Here is a 25,954-nt window from a genome sequence, read left to right as displayed (position 1 = left end):
CGTAATTTTTAGGTCATATGAGCAAGCCTTTCATCATTACAATAAGAAAAGTAAAATGAACCAATGAAAAGTTTTATTAACAAGTCACATGACTTGTTATGCTTACGTTACGCGCTGCGCGCCCCGGATGACTTCCGGATGCGCTAACGCGGCGCGTCATATGACGCATTACGCGACAACGCAGGTCCAGAATATAGTCAAAATGTCTCCACCAACCAGCGGTCGGAACACAACCCCTTTCAGCAGGCTAAATAGTTCTGTTAAATGAGAACAGAAGGGACAGGCAACAAGAACCATCAGTGAAAGAGGGGAGGGCTAGTTCTTCTCTACCGGGTTACATTGGGGCGCTACCGGAACTGATCGAATTGGTAGTCTACAGTGTTTCTGGATGTTTCAGACTGAAGCTGGGGTTAGCATGAGAGCAGCATCATTTCGTAGCTCCGTCGTGGCCATTCCGCAACCAATCATGGCAGCCGCTCTTTATCGTTATTTTGGGCGGGGTGGGTGGCGGAGCCGAGCTGTTTTGCAGCCATCATTGTGTGGAGTTCAGTTCATCTCACTAGTTTTGTATTTGTCATGAGGGGTTGTTCCTAATGTTTCTATTTTAGCGAGGTCAAAAAGAGATCCCATTAGTGGCCTACTGATTTTGCTCGATTCCTTTTCTTTTTTTTTACACGATTTTTCGTTATCTGCAAAGACTAAACAGAGTATTGCGACTCTGTGTTTGTTTGTAAATAGAGAATGAACCAAAGAGAACTAATTCTAAAACAGTAAATACTTGGATAACAATCAATCAAATGGAGAGAGAAGCAGGCACGACGGATTACAACGGGGGCAAAGGCCTGCGTTAACTACCTTTCACTATCTGCAAAGAGAGAGTACTCCTAATAGAAATGAGGGGGGGGGGCACCATTCAAAGCAGATCAGTGTGCATAAACACGAAAATGTTTTCACTTACCACGTACTTGACATTCGACAGCTTATGATATTTGCTATTAAAAAACCATTGAAATTCACTGAAAAAACCATAGGTTATAGACCATATATAGTTAGGAATTAGCATTTACAAAACCTTGAAAATTCACTGAAAAAACCATAGGTTATAGACCATATATAGTTAGGAATTAGCATTTAAAAAACCTTATTTTACTCACACAAAACCATTGAAATTACATATATAGTTAGTTGCACTAACTATATATCGCGCACCTGCAATCCACTGCTGATGATGTCACATATTACATCATTCATGACATGGTCAGTGACATCACTGATGACATCACTGATGACATCTCAAATGACATCACTGATGACATCACTGATGACAACATCCAGTGACTGTATGTTTCTGTAAAGTTAAAATGTGTCTTACATATTGAAGAATGAGTGGAAGTATAAGTGTCTGGACAAAGGATTTAGTAGGTGCATGACTGAATGCATGAGTGAGTGATTAAATGTGTCTCACTGAGTGCATGGGTTAGTGACTAAAGTGTCTTAATTTGTGCATCATTATGTCTGTTGTTCTGTAAACTGCTGCATGTTTTGATCAGTAGCTATATAATTAACTATATGGGTTACTGATTGATTGTCCAAGTATTTGTATGGGAGACTGAGTGTGTGTGTGGCTGGCTGGGAGGTGTGTGACTCTGTGCAGATCAATGTGTACTTGTATCAATGATTGTATAACAAGGTAAGTATGTGTTAGTATATGTTTGAAAATGTAAGGTGCTCTATGTTTAACTGTATAGACAAGAAAATGGAAGTGTCATTGATTCTTTACAGGACTGACTAGGTGTGTGAGTAACTCCATGGATGAGTGGCAGACTGTGAGTGTCTGTATAGGTGTATGAGTGCATATGATAGTGTTGTAAAGATGAGTGATTGTATGTATGAATGATAGTATGGGTGAATGAGTGAAGGTGTGTGTAGACGTAGGAATCAGTGAGTGCGTATGTAGTAACTAGTATTGGTGTGTCAATGGTTTCAAAAATTATATTCTGTATTTAACACTGGGTGAAACAGAGGTTATATTAAAATGTGAGGAGATGCATTGTATTGTCATATGAATGATATCATCAGTGATGTGGTCATTGATGTCAAATGAGATGTCATCAGTGATGTCATCAGTGATGTCATTTGAGATGTCATCAGTGATGTCATCAGTGATGTCACTGACCATGTCATGAATGATGTAATATGTGACATCATCAGCAGTGGATTGCAGGTGCGCGATATATAGTTAGTGCAACTAACTATATATGTAATTTCAATGGTTTTGTGTGAGTAAAATAAGGTTTTTTAAATGCTAATTCCTAACTATATATGGTCTATAACCTATGGTTTTTTCAGTGAATATATATATATATGTGTGTGTGTGTGTATATATGTATATACATGTATGTATACATATATATATGTATTAATGTATACAAAAATAGAAAACAAAACAAAACAAAGGGTCTATTCTGTATGCATCTCTTCCCTGTTAAAACACACTAGCGCTTTATTCAGAGGTATATTATCAAGTATTGAAGCGCTTGTGTGTTTTAACACGGAAGAGATGCACACAGAATAGACTGTTTTGTTTTATTTTCTATTTTTAGATTGTGTTCTTTTTTTACTCTTTTTTTAATAGTACCTCAAGTTTACGGAACTCTGGAACACAGTCAGAAACATGCAGTATGCTGTAAGAGATAGAGGGACCAAGCCACTGGGTGCAATCTCATTGCAGGGTATATTGACAAATGTACCTGGAGTCTGCCTCTTGGCATGTATTTTGGAGCTGTCACATTGACCTGGGAAAATCATGCATTGTTTGATGTGTATAAATGTACTATTAAGTTTTGATAAAGTTAAAAATAGGTAAATTATAAATGTGGGCATCGCAAAATATCAATTAATGTTTTTTCCTCAAATTTAACAATGACTACAGCAGGCAGTCTTTGAAACATGAGACTATATAGTGTTCTACTTGAGTCTGTTTACTTGCTTTATTATTGTTTACTCACTTGTTTTGGTAGAAAAGAGAACACTTCTGGGTGTGGAAAGTGACTCTGACAAAGGCCGTTCAGGACAAAACGCGTCAGTCACTAAAACTATAATAGAATGGAATAAAATAGTTTGCTTTCGTTTAATGTCTAACTGTCTTATTTGTTTAACATTTTTATAGGGTCTTTGGACACTTCAGTCATCGCTCAGAGTGGCAATTGGTTAAAGTTGACTACAAATCTATTTTTGATAGAAGGTGTACCCGGGAGGATTATCGACCTTGGCAGCTCCACAGCCAGGTAATACAACCAATCGAATTGTTGTGTGTTTAGTCGTGCTTCATTCTGCCTTCGCTGTCGTTCATTAATGTAGAGAATTTGAGCCCAATTCACAATAGTTTTTACGCATGCAAGTCAAACATGCATATATGAAAAACTGATCTACGTGTGAAAATGATGTGACCTAAACTGACAGAATCGATGGACGTTTCTGCTTGCAGATCAGATTTGTTTTTTTAAATGGACGATCTGGTATTGCACCAGAGCGACCATAGTCGTAATTACAGTGCAGGATCGGAAAACTAGGCCTTTCCTGGCAGTCACGAAAAACGTGATGCATGGCAAAAGACACTTACGTTTGCGAATAGTTTTCTGTATACACATACAGGAAGTTATTTTCGCTATTCAAAGACGAAGCGAACGTCACTATATTTCATGGAGGTGATGGGAAGAGGGTGCTCCATGGGGAAATATTTTCTCTGTCAGGAAAATTACGACCCGAAGCAAAACATAGTTTCGCGCATTTCCTTAATGCAAGAACTCCAGTGAACTGTCATCCCTGCGGACAATCAATTTACTGATGAATATATAGTTGAAATGGAAAATAGCAGCAAAGTCATATTTTGCATGATTTCCACATGTACTGCCGGATTTTGTGAAACTCCAAAACTCTACCCAAATCACACAGAGGTCACCATTTGTACACATTTCTTTGCGATTCAGACCATTAAATATAATTATTTTTAACGAGATTTATATTCAATTGTTATTGGAAGCCTCGATTTGATGGTTGATCTTACCTTTCATGGTGTGACTTTGCTTTCATGAACATATATTTGCTTTCTATCTATCTATCTATCTATACACAGTAGTCCAATAAGATCTATATTCTGGGTTGGTAATCCAGGTTACATAAGGTTCCATGCTTGTGGTGGTACATATTTTGTTAATAGGTACATGCAAATATTTACCAGAGATATGACACTGAATTTTGGTGATTTGACTGTCTGAAAAAAGGGGGGATTGGCTACGTCCCAAAAAAGTCTAATATCTTTCAAAAGAGCATCTTTATTCAAATCCTCCCACACTTTCATTATGATTTCTTGTTTCCTTTTCTGAATAACTTGCTTATATGTAGTTCTTGCTTCTCTAATATCAGCAGTATTACGGGGCATTTTATTAGTGGCCAGATTCAAGGCTTTAAGTGCTACAGTATATTCAGGGCTAAACCATGACGGTACAACTCGCTCTTTTGGTGGTTACATTGACAAAAGGCATTGATAAATGACTCCACAGATCCCCAGAACTCTGTCCAAGATTTTAGTGGGATCTGTCTTTAAGGAAATACAGCACAAGATGTCATGGAAAGCCTCAGTAACCAAAAACCAGTGAAAAACGTACGTGGATCATTGGAGCCCCAGTTTAATTGGTCCCCCTATTTTGCCAAATAATCAACAGGGTGCTGGTCTTACCAGGTGTACCATTGTGACGAGAGGTCAAAAACCTTAAAATAATGAGGTTATGATCAATGTGGGGAAGAGGGCATACCTCATAACATGCAAGATTCTGTGCCAAATCCATCGATAAGAGGTTGAATTCTATTGTGCTGCTCTTGCCCCTTCCTGTAAAAGTGTGTGTGGGGGGGGGGTTACTTTACCATTGCCCTGAATGTCTGATGAGAAGGTCAGGTTATGTGATAAAACCAACTAGTTTAGAGCTTCATCATAGATTGAATGTGCAAAATGACCAGTATCATCCCCCTTGAACATTGGAAAACTCGCACTAGCTTTCCCATCTCTTGATACTGAGGTGTGTAGAAAACAAGTTAAAATAGACATGTACTAAAAGTATATTTAACACTTTTGACAGTTGGTGATTTAAAATTTGATAACATGGCTTTGATGCTAGAAATTTGACCTTCAAGTTTCTGATGAAGCATGACGCAAAAAATAGTTAAGCCAACCTTTCTTCTTCCAGCAGCTTATGGGATTGCATCGGAACAGTGCGATTTGAGCCCATTAATGGCTACAGAGTCAAAAGCCCAGGTTTCCTGATAGCAAGTATATCAGATTTTGTAATATAACTCAGCCAATCCTCATTATAAAGTTTCCCTGCAATGTTCCTAGATAGAAGCAGCATACTCCAGCATGCATACACTGGTTGCCAGTTTATAAGGGCAGGGTGGGTGATCGCATAACTAAATAAACTAGGGTTCATGTTGCTCCTGCTGCCCTATTCAGTGGTGGCATGGTCACGCTCCCTTGTGTGGTGTGAGTCAATACCTTCCATGCCAGATAATACCATAAATGTATTCCTAGACAGGGTATGTGAATCAGTTTGCATGTTGCTAAAAGGCTAGGTAGGCGCATGACCTTCCATGCCCGAGAGGGCCATCATTCTGTCTCCAAGTGACTGCTGGGCAACATATTGCATCCTACTGTGCGATTGAGGGAGGGCTTGACCTCCATTGAACCCCCCCCCCTATGGTGAGCGGGGCCAAAGGTTTATTAAAAGAAAAGCCCAGTGAGAGAATCCTTAAAGGACTAGGTTTTACCATTCCAGCCCTGGCTTGAGCCAGAATATCCCTGGCCACCAGAAAGTTTCGAAAGTTTATGATTGTGTAGTCTCCAGGAAATTACCCGGTAAGAGACCCAATGCCCCCCAAGCATTGAACATACAGAATTTGAATGTTGATTCAGTTGAGGCTTTTGGCAAATAACAACTTATGGGCTGAAAGCGGGGGAAGATTGATAACAGGCAGGAGATCTAGGCCTTCTATCCAGCTGGTTGTTATTTCATAGAGGTGGCCCCACTGCTTGAGGTTCTAGGAGTGCCACAAAAAGTTGTAGTTATTGACTGTGGGCCATTGCCACCCCTTTCACACATTACTTTAGAATGGGAAGAGAGTTGCACAGGGGATGTGGTGGCAGTTCTGACAGCAGTGGATGAAGACCCCTGAGAAGGGCCCGTGTAGCCCCTCCTGTTGCTCAATTAGGCATTTTAAACTGGCCTCAAGAGCTGCAAGTCAATCATACCCTGGCCACAATTTATGGTACAAAAGTTTACCAAGTTGGCCATTTATAGTATCCCAGAAAGCATGGTCAGTGGGGGAGGAGGGGGAGAGCTGACGGGGATATTTGGGCTCCCCAACTTCGATGTGGATTTTGCATTTGATTATTTTAGTTACTAGACCTTTTGCCTTCATTTTGCTATTGGGCCAGGGTCCGGAGGGAAGGGAGCAGGCACTCTAATGTTATATGGACCTGCCGCATCTACCTGGCATATTGACAATGCTGTTACACAGTATGCCACCTACCCTTTCAAGGAAATTTGCTGTGCTTGGGGAGCAAACCTCGGCGGTAGGGCTGCGGGCAGTCGCATGGAGAGCAGAGGTACCATGAATGGAGCAAGGCCTTTGTCCATGAGGGAAAGCCGCCACTCCATCAGTTTAATCTTTTTGGAGATAACATCAACCGATCAGACCAGAAAACAGTCAATTGTTGTATGTGGGTGTGTCTGGGGGCCCAAGATAGAGACAGAAGTAACTTTGTTTTCCCATTTATTGTTGCAATTTCACAGGGAGAGTTGAAAGTGAGGGAAATGGCCTACAATACCTTATCAACAGTACCCCTGATGGCTGCCGGTGAGCTGAAGCCAAGAGGGGTGGGCCTGGCCTCCTCTGGTCTATGATGGGCTAAGAAGGACCCAACTTGGCCCAGTCTTCACCCGGGCATATGCCCGGGCGTGCCCCGCTCAGGTCCCATGCTGCTGGACTCGCCTGGCGCTAATGAGCGATTCTTCTTATTCTTTGCCTTGCTACACAGAAGTCTAGGGTACGTAGTCCCACCCCAGAAAGTATAGAGAGCAACAAAGTTCACCTGGGCAGGGAAAACAGCAGGAACACACCTATGCTGCTGGACTCCTCAGGCAGTTGTCAGCACTTCACCTTCACCCCACCTTACTACATGGAAGTCCGGAGGATGTAGTCCCAGTACAGACAGTACAGCCAGCAATAAAGTTCAAGCGAGCAGGGAAAGCAGCAGTAGCACACCCATGCTGCGGGACTCCTCTGCTGCTTATGAGCAGTTTACCTTTGGCCCTGCCTCGCTACACAGAAGTCTGGGGGACTTATTTCCACCCTAGGCAGTACAGCCTGCAACAAAGTTCAGGTGGGCAGGGAAAGCATCAGGTACGCACCCTGAACAAATTATTGTGTGATTGCTTTTTTGTAAAGACTGATTTAATCATATTGTTTTTAGTTTAGAAAACTTTGATTTATAAATTGCATATTCAAAATATACCTTCATAAACTATTATTGTATTCCTAAATAGTATAATATAAAAAATGTTAAAACATTGTTGTACTTTCTCTTTAAAATAGTCATGCAAAACAACCTAGCTATTATGCACCAACACAAGGAAGGACATAGCAAATCTTTTTCCGAACAATATTTTTAAATGATTTTCAGAAAGTATCAATCCCAACCATTCATGGTTTGGTTCATCGTTCCATGTGCACTAGGAACCATCATCAGGATAATATTTTTACATTATGTTCTTGCCTCATATCAGGCCCTGGCACACATGCAAACAGTGTTAATCACTTATAGCAAAGAAACAAGCATGGCGTATATAAATGAATTTAATGTTCTCTTGTTGTAGCTCCAGCGAACACGTGTTTCGTCGATCGGGACAAGAGACCTGCGACTTCGTCAGGGCTGGAAAAACATATATAAAAACAAAATATAAGCCCATAAATGTGGGCACAATTGATACATACTGTACATATGATGTGCAAGTGGTCCCAACTGTGCACTTTTATATCAAATGCCAAAAAAAAACAGATATATGTGAACCAATCACTTCACTGCGTAAGTGCCTATTTGTGCAATAAATCATCTTACAATCTCTGATACATAGATTCATTGTGTTGGATAATATCTGACGTGGTGAGCAAAACAGTATTCATACCAGAAAGCAATTGGATGGGGTTGGAAGGCTTATAGCTGATGCAGCGGAGGGAATAGGGTATTGTAAGGAATAAAAGAGGGACATGTGCGCATAAAAATTATGTTAATGCTGTGATTTGGTAGGGCATAAATACTGGGTGCAGGCCCAGCCCTACCTGTATGTATCCCAGATAGCATTTTGAGCCTAAAAATGTGTAGAATATTATGTTCCTGTACACATATCTTATATTTATATTGAAGAGAGAAGAAGGGGTCCCATGAAGCCATAAACTATCTAAGGGACATACCTTCTGACTGGTTATAATTTCTTCCCAGCCTTAGTGCTGCTGGGAAAATTCCAAAGAAGAGTGGTTGCGTCTGTCCTAAATATATCTGTAAATTAAATTGAGGATAATAGGAATATTAGAGCAAAATTTCTAATTGCAGAAGCCCGCACCCCAAATGATAGGTGCACATGTTTTTAAGTGCAATGGCGTATTTTGCAAGCTAAATAACGGCAGCAACGTGATTAAACATGGCGATAAGGACAACGTCAATGTACTGCCCCCTAGTTATCCATTTACAGTAATGATTAACAAAGGCACTGAGTCATGTGCTTGACTGTTTCAAACAGAGGAGTGAGCTTTATCATTGACATTAAGTGTATCCTGTCAAATAGGTAGATTTAACGCGATTGCGGGTTAAGCCGGCGAGATCACTCAGTGGGGCAGTAAGAGGTGCACTGAGACAATCAATGAGTGGCTCCGATGCACTGCGTAAGTGTGCTTAGTAGTATGGGACAGAGGCAAATGAGCTGTCGTTTGATGTTTCCCGTGCATATGACAATATCAGGATAGTCGGTCATGAGTAAATGTGGGGACGCCACCCTGTATAGTATTAACAGAGTGAGCTGCGTCATTAAGTGGGGTGACGGAAAAATGATGGCAAGTGTGTTAACAGAACTCTGCCACTTACCCGACACACACGTATCAGTGTTGCGTCTGTACGTCCATTTTTAGGTGGCGTATTCTAGTAGTTAGCGATGCGCTGCAAACAATAAAAGTACTCTTACATAGCTTAAAACAGTGAACTGCGAACTCCTTAGTTAAGTTGCTACGTTTGAAATTGTAAATACCTGTGTGTGGCAGCGTCCTCGTAACATTTGACCTCGGGCACCTCAGTATAGCCGTGTGGGTGTCGAACCCGGAAGGAAAAGCCTTTAAGTAGCCCAATCAACTAGCACGCAAGCTGTTGGGAGTGTATATTAAACATGGTAAGTGAAGGCTACCGCCCCCTTCCAATGGACCCACACCAACCCGAACACAGACATGAAACATAATTGTCTTTGGAAGGCGGGGGATCTGAAGACCCCCCGGCCGTATTTATTAAGATATAAAAACAATAAAATTGTAATATAAAATATCAACATGCAAAATTAACAGGATATTAGATACAATATTGTCAACAGGTATGAGAGGCTAACCGTAACAAAATTCTAATACAGATTGTTTCCTAACCGAATCTAACATCCTCATCTTAATTTTGCATACTAACATTTCTGGCCATATGGCAAGGTCGCTAACCGGTGTCAGGTCCCACTAGCTGCGCCTCCCCGTAGGTGCGCATGCGCAGCCGAGCCCATTAATTACTCGGTCCACGCCGTGAACTCCATTTACCCACTAAACGAGGGCCCTTACTCTGCGCCATTCGCTGACGTCATGAGTACGCGCGGGGTGGCTACCGGCCTAAGGGAAGCGTGACTCACCCACCCGCGCCCCTTTGAAGCACTAGTTGACCCTGCCCCTGAAGTTATCAAACAATGCAAAACAACTTTTAGTTCCAGGGATGGTGGGTGGGGGAAAAATCAGGCAGCCCCGAGCGCGGGGCACGACCAGTGTGGGGGAGCGTCCGGGCAACAAGGGCCATCTGAGCGCTCCCCCCGCCTTTATTACAGGGGCACAGGGAGGGGGCAACATGCCCCCTCCACCCGCCCCTTCAGCAGCCCGCCCCCCCTGACCCGGAAGTCTTCCTTCGCCTTCCGGGTCACGGTCGGGTGCCAGCCAATCGGTGGTGAGGCGCATACCCCCGCGTCATCACTGGACGCCGGGAGGTCACGCCCCACCATCGGGAAGCAGGAGGAGAGTGGGGTTGCCGCACCGCCATGCGGGCGGGGGGGCCAATGGCCCCCCCTTTTCAGATGGCAGCCATGTTGGGTGTGTGGTTCTGCCCGTATTGCGGTGAATATATATGAAAAACAGTATTCAATAAATATCAAAAATTGGCACGTAACTGTGCAAAAATCACAAGGAAGCCCCTAGAATAATGATATTATTTGGGTCACTATTGTACCTAGATTAGTACGACGTTGCGGTGAGTACTTATGGAAAGGAGTAATCAGTAGATATCAAAGTTTGGTATGTATCTGTGCAATATTCAAAAGTAATCACTAGAATATTATTAGTTGGTTCACTATTCTAGCTCAAATATTTAAGCGTTGATGTCAATATCCTAACCTGGACCCATAGTGTTCATGGGGAGAGAATGAGTGAGAAACTATATAAGTGTAGACTATCAATCTGCAAGAAGGGATGTTGGCGATATTCAGAAAGAGGAATGCGATGGGGACACAAATCGCATGGTTTCGCATGCGAGAAATACAAATATTGTAAACAGGTCATATGTCAGTATCATTAAAATTTCTTATACATGATACGTAACCCACGGGGTGGAGGTTATTCATTATTTGGTAGTACATTATTTGACAGTCTAATATCATGAGTTATCTCTTCACATCCCATATCTTGGATGTTCAGTGCCACATACATATCCAATCCCATGCCTGTACAGTAGTTGGCACTATACAATGGCATGTCTACATCTATTATTTGTTACAAATTATCATGTGAGTCTATCAGAACAATTAGTACAATCATTACATTATACTTTAAACATGAGACATAGGGACGCTATAATACATTTCAAAACAGTCTATCATCCCATTCTAAGACCATGGTAGAGAAGTATATATCTTATGCCAATAAGTTGGTATGTGATTAACAAGTTCTGGTTGTGGTCAGATGTTTAGTCGCCCAGGAAGTAATGTAATTCGTGGTCTGTATTCATACCATGTTCTACCTCCTGGAGCTTCATGATGCATAGTGCCTCCCCACGTCTAAGGGGCAGTTCTTTGTTCCCACCCCTGGGGTCCAATGCAATCTGATCAATCCCACAAAAGGACAATGTCTTGTGTGTCCCTTGTGATGTGCATCCAGAAATTCTATTTCGATGGTGCTCCGGTTCTATGTGAGGTGGATCCCCATGTCGTTAGAGTTCAGATGTTCACAAAACCTTGGGAGATTATCCATGGAGCCTGACCATGTTCTTGCCTATTGGATTTTGCACAGCTATTGAAGAGCATTTCTTTGTATGAAAGTTAAAATATTGATTGAAGTGAAGGAATCCTGAAGGTGAGTTTCAGAAGGAACATAGTGGAGTGCACAGTAGCAGGAGATGTAGACTGTGAGAAAGTAGATTATTAATTGGTGTGGATGGTAGTCCACCACAGTAATAAAGGCACTGTTCTTGGTAAGACCTGCAAATGTTTCAGTAATTTATATCTGAGCTCAGCCCCGGGTAGCCATGGTAGAGAGCGCACAGGTTTAACTTAAGAAAAATGTGTGAAGTGTTTAAAAGTATCAAAACAGTTAAAAAGTCAAAAAGAGAACACAATAAAAGCCCACTACAATTTATAAAAATAGAGTCTATAATATTGACCAAAATGACAAAAATCCAATAAGGGGGATACTGAGATATGGATATTTAGATTTTTTTTAAGAAGTAGCACAAAAAAGGGCAAAGCACCAAGCATAGGCAACTGGTCGTGCTGGACCACGATAAGTGTAATGTTTGAGGTCAATCGCGATGGAGTTAGGGTTCATATGATCCCAGGTTGGTCCTGGTCAAAGAGTTAACTTAACAGTTGGAAAACTTCCAGGAGGGTAGAGTCCTCAGCAGGGCAAGGCTGCAGATTGGAACTGAAGATGAGCTTGTTGATGATGGGTTGACAAAGGATTAGGTATTGGTGAAGCTGCTGATGAAAGCAAGAAAAGGTCTAAGCAGGAAAAGTCTGCAGTTTATGCTAAGGAAGATCTCAAGATCAATCAGATGTTGCTCACTGTTGGGCCAGTGAACCGTTAAATCTTCAGACTTTTGTCTGAAAGTCAGACTTTGAAAGAGGAAATAAGGCCACTGGCTATGGCTAAAAAGTGTTAGATGTCATTGGATGCCGGTCAGCATCATCATCACTATAAATTGATTTGCTGCTGTGGAGAAGAATGTAGCAGAAGTTGCATTAAAACCAGGGCTGCCAGCCAGGCACCGTTGGGATTAGCTCGCAGGTTGGTCCTGATCCAAAGGCTTGTCTCCAAGCAAAAAATAGCAAACAGTTTCAAAGTCCCAGGTTTTCAGGTTTAAGCAGGGTGAGTATAGTCTGAAACCAGCCAAGGGTTCCACGACCTCAAAAGCAACACTTGGATTTCAGGATTCACTCCAACAGAAGCCACCAGCAGGGTACAGGGCAGATCCAGTTTAAATTGGTCAGCTTGGCTTCTAATTAACTTGGACTTTTTTGTGGCTTTTGTGTCTCTGCAGCTTAACAGGAGGTTATCCAACTGATCTTTGAGTGAACTTCTTTCTCCTGGGTACAAGTGGGAGCAGGTTTAGTCCTTAGGATTCTCCTCACATGTCTCAACAGCAGGTGCAGTCCTTCTATATTTCACAGGTTCATAGTGATCTGAATGGGGTTCCCAGGGGTGCCACATGTATGCGTGGCACTTGTATGAAGGTGATTCCTGGCCTCCTCCCTAACCAATAGGGAAAAACTTCTCTGGGGTAACCCTACCCACTTTGGCAGCAAATCCTCTGTGCACTACCTCAAACAATCCTACAAATGCCCTCTCTACCTAAAACCAAGATGGCAGAACTTTTCATCTCTAGTGCGGACCTCCTGTGCTCACGCTAGAAGTATAGCCAGGGAAATAAGAAACCCCTCCACTGTAGTCACTCAAAGCTGGTTATGGCAGTAACTCCTCTCTCACTGGACCTGATGCCTGACTAACTAAAAGGAGAATGAGGGCAGGTCGAGGTGCTAGCTACATCTGCCTGTAATATGGTAGGCATCTTTTGATGTTAATTAAGTTCCTCAGCACTCCCCAGATAGTCATCCTATCATTAGAACAGTACTCCTGCCCACATTCAAGCCATTTGTCCACCCTCTGGGAACTAGTTAACACGTCATCATGGAGCTATTCAGCTCCTAGTTGGCAATGAGAAGCTCATACAAATGACCACTGGAGGATTTAGGCAGGTTAAAAGGGACTTTGTAAAGTGCATTTTGTAAAATTGAATTTTACCAATGTTTGGAATTTGTAATATACATTTTTAAAAGTCCAAGAATTAATTTTTATAACTAGTTCCTAGGTGGAGATAACATTATTTAATGTTCATATTAACTCCAAATGCTTTTCTATGGAACAGCTAACCCTGCCACAGTGAAAATAGCTTTAGGAACCTTGTCAATGTAAGGACATTTTAAACTTTAAAAATCCTTTATCCAAAAGAGGGGTTGGAGAGGTAATTATTGGTCCAGCACACATCCTGTCCTATCAGTAATAACATATACACGCAGTTGCATACTATTATGTGTGTATATATATATATATATATATATATATATATATATATATATTACCTACTGGCGATAGCCAGCAGGTATATATAGTTAGGATTTTTTTCCTATGGGATTTTTGAAAATTCTATGTCGAATAACTTTGGCGTTTGAAGACAGAATTGGCTGAAATTTTCAGGAAAATGGAACATATTGTTTCTGAGCAGCCCCTGAAAATTTGGGGGAGTTTCGTCAAGGGGGGGCCGAGAAAAAAGGGGGGTCCCAAAACGTGTTTTTCCCATGCAATTTTCCATAGGGCGGTTGGCCTCACTTTTAGCCTGAACGGCTGAATGGATTTACACCAAACTTGGCAAAATTGTAGGGACTGGTAGCCCGATGTGCCTTTGCTATGTCTCAAGATATAGGCTCCAGTGGTTTTTACGAAAATTAACTTTGAAAAATATATATTGGGCTACATTGGGCTATATATATGTTGGAGCCCAATGTAGCCCAATGTAGCCCAATTTAGCCCAAAGATGGCCACCAGAGACAAAAAAAAACAAATGTAGCCCAAATATCAGCCAGATGTAGCCCAACTATAGCCCAATGACAGAATGTCCCAGAGTGTTCTAAAGAACAACTAGAGTGCTAACAGTCCTACTTATTACAAAGGTATGGCACACCTGAAGCCATCTTGATTGGAATAAAGTGGTAATTCTTAAAACATTTAATTTAAAAAGGAACAAAATGAGGGGGTTCATTTTGCCATAGAAAGTATGATTAGCGAATATATGAGGAAATCCCGCATACCATCAGTCCGCAAAAAAAATCCCGCATGTACTATTAGGCTACAAATTAAAATAACGAAAACCTTTAGAACGAATATGCCTTTAGCATACACTAAACAACTAAACTACCCTAAACCCTAAAACACTACCCCCAGCATGACCCTAGACTACACAAACAGTACAACACTACCATAAACCCTAAAACACTACCCCCAGCATGACCCTACACTACGCAAACACTACAACACTACCCAAAACCCTAAAACACTACACCCCAGCATGACCCTACACTACGCAAACACTACAACACTACCCTAAACCCTAAAACACTACCCCCAGCATGACCCTACACTACACAAACACTACAACACAACCCTAAACCCTAAAACACTGCCCCCAGCATGACCCTACACTACGCAAACACTACAACACTACCCTAAACCCTAAAACACTAGCCCCAGCATGACCCTACACTACGCAAACACTACAACACAACCCTAAACCCTAAAACACTACCCCCAGCATGACCCTACACTACGCAAACACTACAACACTACCCTAAACCCTAAAACACTACCCCCAGCATGACCCTACACTACGCAAACACTACAACACAACCCTAAACCCTAAAACACTACCCCCAGCATGACCCTACACTAAACAACCACCACAACTCTACACTACACTAACACAACACTACACTACACAACACTACACTACACTACACAATCACTAACCCACGAAAAAATTAACACAAACCCACTTACCTCTCTCGTCATCGTGGTTTTCACAACGCAAATGCATTTACCATACATGCCTTTAAAACGTAATTCTTTGTAAAGGCATGCGCGATAAATGCACATGCGTTTTGAAAAAATGCGGGATAATGGTATGCGAGGTCAATGACCTTGCGGGATAATGGTATGCGGACTGAAAGTCTGCGGGATAAAAAATGCGGGAAAATGGCTGCAAACCATGATTAGCAGCAGACTTCCCTGGTGAGCACTAGCTTTACTACAGTGATCTAATGAGCAACTAGAGTGCTAACATTCAGAATTTATGGCAAATGTGTGACACATCTGAATGCCTTCTTGATAGAACCAAAGTAAACAAGCATTGAAAATGCAATAGATCTCGCCCTCGTTTAAGTTAAAGCCATTCTGTTTGTAGTGAGGTGGCTTTTTAGCTTTGCTTTTATTAGTGTTTTTAAAACTTTCATGTAAATAACATGCATACGTATGCATATATGTATATGTATGCATGCATTTATATTTATATAGATATGCAGATTATATATGTTTATATATGTATATTACCTACTGGCGATAGCCAGTGGGTATATATAGTTAGGATTTTTTCTCTATGGGATTTCTGAAAATTCTATGTCTAATAACTTTGGCGTTTGTGGACGGAATTGGCTGAAATTTTCTGGAAAATGGCACATTTCGTTTCTGAGCAGCCCCTGAAAATTTGGGGGGGTTTCGTCAAGGGGGGGCCGAGAAAAAAGGGGGGTCCCAAAACGCGTTTTCACCATTCATTTTTCCATAGGGCGGTTGGACTCACTTTTAGCTCGAACGGCTGAATAGATTTACATGAAACTTGTCAAAATTGTAGATATGGTTTGCCCGACGTGCCTTTGCTATGTCTCAATATATGTGCTCCAGTGGATTTTGAGAAATTAACGTTTAAAAAAATATATATATCTGTGACAGCGCTCCGGTTAGCGCCCCGGTTCGCGTACCTGACGCGTAACGGAACTTCGCGAAGCGAAGCTGATTGGCTCTCCGGTGTCTGTCAACATTCTAAACAGTCCGGAGCGGCCGCCATCTTGTCTCTCGGTACGATCGAGAGACAAGATGTGGTGAAAAACAAAGGGGGAAATGAAGGAAGGGGGCAAGGTAGACCACTCCTGACCCCCTAGGATTGATGAGGGGGATATTAAAGTGCCCCGCGGGGCAAAAAATAAAAACATTTTTTTTTTTGCGATTTTACGCCGTAGAGGCGCGTCCCGGTACGCGAACCGGGCAGCTCACCGGGCAGCTCACCGGGCAGCTAACCGGGCAGCTAACCGGCAGCGTAGCTGTCAACATTGTAAACAGTCCGGAGCGGCCGCCATCTTGTCTCTCGGTAGGTTCGAGAGACAAGATGTGGTGAAAAAAGAAGGGGGAAATGAAGGAAAGGGGGCAAGGTAAACCCCTCCTGACCCCCTAGGATTGATGAGGGGGATATTAAAGTCCCCCGCGATTTTTCGCGGTAGAGGCGCTTCCCGGTACGCGAACCGGGCAGCTAACCGGCAGCGTAACGGGAGTCCGCCATCTTGTGTTTTTGGAGCGTCCGGTTCGCGTACCGGGTAGCGTCCCGGTAAGCGTAACAAGGGGAAAACCAAGAGAAACAGTAAAAAAAAAATTAAGGGAATAGATTTCCAGCAAACTTGGCAAAATTGTAGGGACTGTTTGTTTGATGTGCCTTTGCAAGGCCTCAAGATATGTGCACGTGTGGATTTTGTCTAATTAAGGTTAAAAAAAAAAATATATATCTGTAAGCGTGCTCCGGCACGCTTACGTTACGGGTTTTGTTTGCGCTGCAGAGCCGATACGTCACGGTTATGCGACGCGTCATGAGGCGTCTCACGTGGCTACGTGATACGTCACGTAATAAAGAATATATTTTACAGCTATAGATATTAGCTTTTAAAAAACCAATGAAATTCACTGAAAAAACCATAGGTTATAGACCATATATAGTTAGGAATTTGCATTTACAAAACCTTGAAAATTCACTGAAAAAACCATAGGTTAGAGACCATATATAGTTAGCTGGACATTTTATTGACATAAAACCAATGAAATTCCATATATAGTTAGTTGCACTAACTATATATCGCGCACCCGCAGTCCACTGCTGATGATGTCACATATTACATCATTCATGACATGGTCAGTGACATCACTGATGACATCACTGATGACATCTCAAATGACATCACTGATGACATCACTGATGACATCTCAAATGACATCACTGATGACATCATGACACACCAATACCAGTTACTACATACGCACTCACTGATTCCTACGTCTACACACACATTCACTCATTCCCCCATACAATCACTCATACATACAGTCACTCATTATTACAACACTATTATATGCACTCATACACCTATGCAGACACTCACACACTGCCACTCATCCATGGAGTTACTCACACACCTAGTCAGTCCTGTAAAGAATCAATCACACTTCCATTTCCTCATCTATACAGTTAAACACAGAACACCATACTTCAGTGACATCACTGATGACATCACTGATGACATATCAAATGACATCACTGATGACATCTCAAATGACATCACTGATGACATCATGACACACCAATACCAGTTACTACATACGCACTCACTGATTCCTACATCTACACACACATTCACTCATTCACCCATACAATCACTCATACATACAGTCACTCATTATTACAACACTATCCTATGCACTCATACACCTAGTCAGTCCTGTGAAGAATCAATCACACTTCGATTTCCTCATCTATACAGTTAAACACAGAACACCATACTTTTCACACATATACTAACACATACTTACTCTCTTATACAATCACTGATACAAGTACACATTGATATGCAGAGAGTCACACACCTCCCAGCCAGCCACACACACACTCAGTCTTCCATACATCCACTCATTCTTCAATATGTAAAACATATTTAAACTTTACAAAAACACACAGACACTAGATGATGTCATCAGTGATGTCATTTGAGATGTCATCAGTGATGTCATCAGTGATGTCATTTGAGATGTCATCAGTGATGTCATCAGTGATGTCACTGACCATGTCATGAATGATGTAATATGTGACATCATCAGCAGTGGATTGCGGGTGCGCGATATATAGTTAGTGCAACTAACTATATATGGAATTTCATTGGTTTTATGTCAATAAAATGTCCAGCTAACTATATATGGTCTCTAACCTATGGTTTTTTCAGTTAATATATATATATATATATATATATCCGCCACAACTCCTCTTACAGGAAAAAAGTACGCACCCACAGGATCATCATTTCTTCATCGTTTCTTTATTTTCAACCAGCGATCTTCAGCATTAGAAAATACCGACGCGTTTCGTTACACCCAGTAACTTGCTCACGGTAGATACTTCACAAAGTTTAAACCATCCTATAAGAAATGGTTCCCCAAACATGTGACTGACATGTCACTTTCTCTCTTGTTGCTAGGGATTATGGAATATGTAGTCAACATGAAACTACTTATTTCTACCCTATTTACAACTTTTTACAGAATTTTTTACACATTGATGATGTCGTTAGAAAAGCGGCAGTTTGATACCTTTTAGTTCCATACGCTTTCATATCGATGCAGTTTTTGAAACTCAAAACTTTATTTGGACTGATTTTGTCGTCCATGATTTTGACAATTAGTAATTGGGTTTAGTAATGGGCACTACTGTTATTTATCTTGCCCATTAATCTGTGTCTTGGAATTCCCACAATAGAGTTCAGCCCACTGGAGGTCTTAAATCGAGGTTTAAACCAAGGCAATAATAGCAGGTAAACTTAGGAGTGCCAAGCACACATACCAAAAACAGTGGCAATATAAAAATCGGAGCTCCGTAAAAATAGGTTATAAATGTCACGTTACTGTGTAATTGTGAGGAAAATATGAACGGTCCGTATTAAAACATGGGATTAATGGGCAAGATAAATATCAGTAGTGCCCATTACTAAACCCAATTACTAAAAAACTTAGGAGGTTGCAGGTTGTCAAAATCATGGACGACAAAATCAGTCCAAATAAAGTTTTGAGTTTCAAAAACTTCATCGATATGAAAGCGTATGGAAGCATATGAAGAAATGATGATCCTGTGCGTACTTTTTTCCTTGTTGTGGCGGATTAAATTCGGCGGGGCTCTGCCGACAAGTACTGCACCGATAAGAGAATCACCAGGGGTCTACGAATGCGAGCCAAGGTGTCTATATAGATAGGTAGATAGATAGATAGATAGATAGATAGATAGATAGATAGATAGATAGATAGATAGATAGATAGATATAGATAGATATAGATAGATATAGATAGATAGATAGATAGATAGATAGATAGATAGATATAGATAGATAGATAGATAGATAGATAGATAGATAGATAGATAGATATAGATAGATAGATAGATATAGATAGAGATAGATAGATATAGATATAGATAGATATATTTATCTAAAAAAAAAAGATCCCAACTGCAGCAAACCTCCAAAGAAGCAGGCATGGACTCCAACTGTTGCGCTGCCAAAAACTGTGAATTTATTCAATATTATTCAATGTTGTCTGAGATGAGTTTCGGCCACACGAAATGGCCTTGATCACATGATCGAGCTACGACATTTCCTGTTATTTAAACGTAAAAACCACACGATTCACTACTACGCACAAAATGATAACTAATTACAGACTTTACCGATGTCGAGTACCAAAAAGAGCTGCGACTTAAGTGCACTTGTACAAGTATTGCAAATTTTAAAATAGAAAGTTGTAAATTGTTGAAACTAAATGAAAGCACTGTATCATAATACATATTATCTCCCAGGGAAATTCATTTAAACCATTCGATACCCAAGGTGGTAAATTCAACACTCCATACCCAATCAGGTTAATATTGCACAAACATTTTTATCCACATAATTCCAATTCTATGATCAAAGTGCATTTTATCTTTTTAATCAAGAACCTATAAACTTTTGCAGTTATGGTTACATGAGACAACCATCCAATGAAACTACCAACACAGACAAGGGTTTCAGAAATTAGAATTGTATCATTCTGATTAACTATAAATTTCAGTACTTTATTCTGCTCCATTTGCACACAATATATTTCATGGTAATGGCTTTTATCATAGCATCAACTATCCTACTTCTTCCTTGAATTAATGAGGTTTATTGCGAAGGCAGTTAATCCGTTGGAGGGCTAGACATAGAGTCAAAACTGGTATTTAAACCATGATTCAATCTGACAGGCATTTTGATTATGACAAGACAGAATATTAATTGAACAAATATTCAAAATCTGTACTGTATTTTGCTGAACTTGAACATAATATATTTTATTGGTATGTAAAATTTTATCACAGATTTTAGTATCTATTTAAGAGAAAATAGTTTTTTAAATCTGTTGATGGGTTGAAACATCTAACCAGAAAAGGTGCTTGGATTCAGGAAGGATTTATGCTGTCATGACGATTATACAAATGACATTGCTGAAAAAATAACTTTTTAAGCACCAATGACACCAATATAGGAAAACAAATGTGATGGTGGGTGTTGAGAAAGAAAACGAACAGTCTGTTGCCTATGTTCACAACTGCGCTACAGTTATTTAAAGCACTTGTCACTTTAAATCATGGCAAAAAAACAAGATAAAAACCACTTGTTGACTGACTCGTGCATCATGTGATCAAGGCCCTCTGGGGCTGAAACATGTTATGACTGTTGTGTTCTTTGTGGAATAAAGAAAATAATATAGCACTTATCCTGTGGTCCGTGCTCCATTTCTTGAACAAACAGAGATGCCAACGGCGGGTGGATTGTTCTGGATATGTATATATATATATATATATATATATATATATATATATATATATATATATATATATATATATACATATTCAATATCAAACAGCTCACAAGGAGAGCGCGCTTTCACAGCGGGTGCCGGTACAAGGGATGGGCTTGTCCCCCTCGGTATAGCCACATCAAAGGTTCCTAGTTCAGGAAAGTATCGCACTCCAACAAAGTTTTCATTTTTAACAATTTATTGCGTGCAGGTTACACCATCGACCACCACCAAAGCGTTACAACTGACTCGCAGTCTTGCTCACGGTATGTGAGTCCTTCATCGCTTTCACTTAATAAAGACTTCCATATTTGCCATTTAGGACGCATTATGGGAGTTGTAGTTTCAATCATTATTTATAATTTCATACTTAATGTTCAACAAGATAATCCATATGTAAATAATCACCATTGTCGAACATTAAGTATGAAATGATAAATACTGATTGAAACTAGTTTGGGGGTCCTCTCCCTTGCTCATGATCATACATACCATCTGCACTTGTACGGAAATGCTTCAAGAAAGGAGGCAGCTGCTGAAAACTCCCTTTAACCAAAGAGGCATTCGGACAAGAAGACAAGCAGTCTTGGCATGTTTTGACCCCGCATCGCCACAATTGGACACTAGACTGGTTAAATTCCTTGAAGCGGTTCGGGCAAAAATGCCAAACTGACTCTTAAGCTGCAGGGTATTGGAACATTGGGCTACAAATTTTACTAGGGGGATGACAAACTGTCACAGCTGATCGCACTTTTCTCACAGGTTGCTACTGCATGGCTAAATCTGCATTTTAAAACTGCAAAGCTACGGAAGTGTTTTAGATTTTCAATACCATGACATTTATGATGGAGCACGAATATTTTAAATACGGTTTTATTTTGTATGTATTGCAATGGTTTTAAGTAACTCTGCATATAAGTAATTTTGTACCTTGTACCTTGCTCACGAGTGCCGGACTTCATGTTTACACAACTTTTAAATAAACACGTGCTACTCTGTCATCAGTGATAGTGAAGACAGACTTCCATGAAAACTTTGTCATAGCAGCTAATTGTATCAAATAAATCACATTCTTTGCAAATAATTCTATAAATCAATCTTTGTAACAGATAATTTTTCTCTGTAAACAAATGTACATCTTGACTTCAGCATTGTCATTAATGGCATGTCTGGAGTGCTTAACCATATACCATACAGTGCACAAGTACTAATACTTCTCGATTGCATCGGCATACTAATCACAAATTATAATTAGGCGGCATTCTGACCTGAGATAAACTTGCTCTCAAAATAAGCCATTTCAGTAATATTAACACCTCTCGGCTGCATCTCAAAATAAGCTGTTTCAATAAATGTTATCAATCACACATTCCATCTGTGCTTGCTGTCTATGCATCGCGCCCCAGTGGGTTATCTCAAAAGGAAGTCTAAAAAGGCCCTCTGAGGCTGAAACGCTTTATGACTGTTGTGCTCTTTGTGGAATAAAGAAAATCGTATAGCACTTATCGTGTGGTCCGTGCACCATTTCTTGAACAAACGGAGATGCAAACGGCGGGTGGAGTGTTCTGGAGAGATGTCATCAGTGATGTCACTGACCATGTCATGAGTGATGTAATATGTGACGTCATCAGCAGTGCATTGCGGGCTCGCGAGTTATAGTTAGCTGAACTAACTTTAACGGGGGAATTTCAATGGTTTTGTATGAGTGAAATGTCTAGCTAACTATAACGTGTGAAACCTATGGTTTGTTCAGTGAATTTCTAAGGTTTTTTAAATGCTAATTCCTAACTATAACGTGGCTGAAACCTATGTTTTTTTCAGTGAATATATATATATATATATATATATATATATATATGTATATATATATAACAGAAAAATATGTAAAATTATATTAAAAAACTGAAAATGAATACAAAACCCATACAATCAAAATATAAATGAAAAATAAAAAAGTTAAATTTTTTTTATAAAAATGTGTAAAAAATGAAAATAAATATTAACAATTATAACTAAATAATAATGGAGAAACTTCTGGACTTTGAAGGAGTCAGATTTATTGTTCTTACTCAAATGTATGCAACAGAAAGGAACGAGCAATCACATTTACTATTCCCACGCCAATATAATCAGAAGCAGAAAATGAGGTAGTCTGTTGAGGGGTCAGATTTACTATTTCAACTCCTAAGCTTTGAAAAAAACCATTTAAATATAGAACAAAATGCAAATATTGAAACATATTTAAAATATAAAATATATTAACGATAAATACCATTAAAGTAAGTTCTGAAAATAAAACTGGTCATTGTACCAATATGTTAAAATGTAAAATATTTAAAATAGATACACTTCCCTCGCTACTGTCTGACAAAAATCCCCAACAATTAAAATGAATGAAAAAAATAAAAATGATACATTATTATTCAATTTCTTAAAATAAACTAAATTGACAGATGTAGAAATATGGAATGAATTTGAACAATTTTATAATAAAACAGATCAACATTTAACAATTTTTAAAAACAATACATATTAAGTCAGTATATAAAATAATTTCCATACTTATCAATTAATAAGTTAAATTATATAAAATATTTGAAAACTAAAAATAATTTTCATTTTACAATACATTCCCTCCCTAATTCACTACAAACGCAACAACCTGCTATTACATTTAAATATTCAAATACAATTAAAAATAATTTCACTTTACAAACTATACTGACAAATTAAATGAAATTATTATAAGACAAATATTATTTGCTATATTAATTTAAAAAAATTATATTTTATATAGCTATATGAAATATGATGTAACAAATATTTTAAATGTATTATATACTGAAAAAAACGATACCCGTGCCTTGTCTACTCTGTACCATGATAATTTAGAGTTGACAATATTAACACAATATTTTTGTATCACTGTTATTTTTTTCACACTAGAAACTCTTTTCAAAGTAGCACAAGACCAATTAACCTTTAGAGCCATCCCAGATGCTTTGCATCTTTTTTATAAGGTCTGAGGTCTTAAATCCTAAAACCCCTTTAGTGAGGCACATATAGAGAATAAATAGGATCACACTATGCCGTTCTTTAACATATTTCTTAAACAAAAGATGCTTCAGTGCCTATTGTGTGGAACATAAATGAGATATGACGCTCAACTTTGATTAAAGTAAGTACATGTAACTTGCTTTCTGGCGAGTACAACATTGAATATACTTTACATAATCCATTTAATTTTAGAAGATGTGAGGGATTTGGTAAATTAAGATTAAATGCAGGAGAAAGATATTAAATGTTAGCCAAAAACGTTTTAATAGGATCTGCTCGATGTGTGTAGTTTTCTTTCTTTTGGGTGATTATTAATTGTACTGAACACTGAAACTCACATATAATAAAAACATCCACATCATAGTGAATTGCTTTTTTAATGCTGTCAAATAACAAGCACTGGCAATAACAACAGGGCAGGCCCCCTTCACATCAGGGCCGGACTGGGAACCAAAACCGGCCCTGGCAAAGTGCGCGGCCGCCCCCCCCTCCCCTCGGGGGGGGGAGGGGAGGAGGGGGTTGGAGGTTGGAGGTGCCGCCGAGCTCTTAGCCAGGGCCGGTTTTCGGCCGATTTTGTTACAGGGCCGATTTTGCTGCAAAAACGGCCCTGTAACAAAATCGGCCCCCAGAGACCCAAAACCGGCCCCCACCCGTGCGGCGCACCGGGGGATTGCCCGGTGCCCACTACGGCCAGTCCAGGCCTGCTTCACATACATGCCGACCCTCTCAATTCAGACGGGAGACTACAGATTTCAACACTAGTCTCCCGCCTCTCGATTCCTGTATGCAAAAAACGATTTCTCATCAGACTTCTGCAGACAGGGACTGTTCTTGTGTGACTTAGAGCATGCACTGCCAGTAACCTGCTCCTGCAGGTCAGTGCACAACATTCGTGTCACTCGTTCTTAGCCTGCCATAGCACTTTCACGGTGCTCCTGACAGGTAAGGTAAAATATATATATATATATATATATATATATTTTACCTTACCTTACCTATATATATATATATATATATATATATATATATTTTTTTTTTAATTAGTCCCAGTACATGACAATAGACCCGATTCAGACCTCAATAGAAGTCTTTGGGAGAAATATTATCTCACGATTATTTATAAAAAATCTCACACTTTCATCTTCTAAAATGTTGGCATCTATGCCTTCGATGCATGCGCAGTTCGATAAAACCATATTCAGGCAGCAGGGACAGAGAATACACCTTAGGGTGTAACGCGAGCCAACCCAAACGCAGACAGACTGCACATACACCTCTTACAAGTTCCCATGCATACACTGGCAAGAGGAAACATACACCTATGTGCTGCCTGCCTGTGTCTTCGACCAGCCGTTGCAATGATGGTGTGCTCGGGGGAATCAAGCGCTGCTTGCTTGTTTGATCACGCAGCAAAAAATGTCATCCACAGTGCAGGTAATGCATGCTAGCTAACCAGGCAGTCCAAAACTGTTGTTTTTGCTCATAATGCTAGTTTTTACATCTCATAGGTCACTGTGGAAAAAACTAATACACATCTGGGAATGTCTGTGTCTTTTGTGAAATGAGA

At 40.0% G+C, this 25,954-nt stretch overlaps 1 protein-coding gene across 1 annotated transcript in view; it reads left to right on the top strand.

The window, feature by feature from the left end:
• LOC144752596 (VPS10 domain-containing receptor SorCS1-like) overlaps positions 1-25,954 on the top strand; it is a 1,975,184-nt gene that overhangs the window by 1,351,623 nt on the left and 597,607 nt on the right. The window contains exon 15 of the mRNA XM_078640477.1: positions 3,170-3,287. Coding sequence (XP_078496603.1) covers positions 3,170-3,287 — 118 coding nt within the window. The remainder of the gene's footprint in view (positions 1-3,169; positions 3,288-25,954) is intronic.

The sequence above is a fragment of the Lissotriton helveticus genome, chromosome 5_1 (genome assembly GCF_964261635.1).
Source record: "Lissotriton helveticus chromosome 5_1, aLisHel1.1, whole genome shotgun sequence".
Classification (NCBI taxonomy): Eukaryota; Metazoa; Chordata; class Amphibia; order Caudata; family Salamandridae; genus Lissotriton; species Lissotriton helveticus.
The sequence above is the reverse complement of the archived record's forward strand: the minus strand, read 5'-3'. Positions and strand labels throughout refer to the sequence as shown.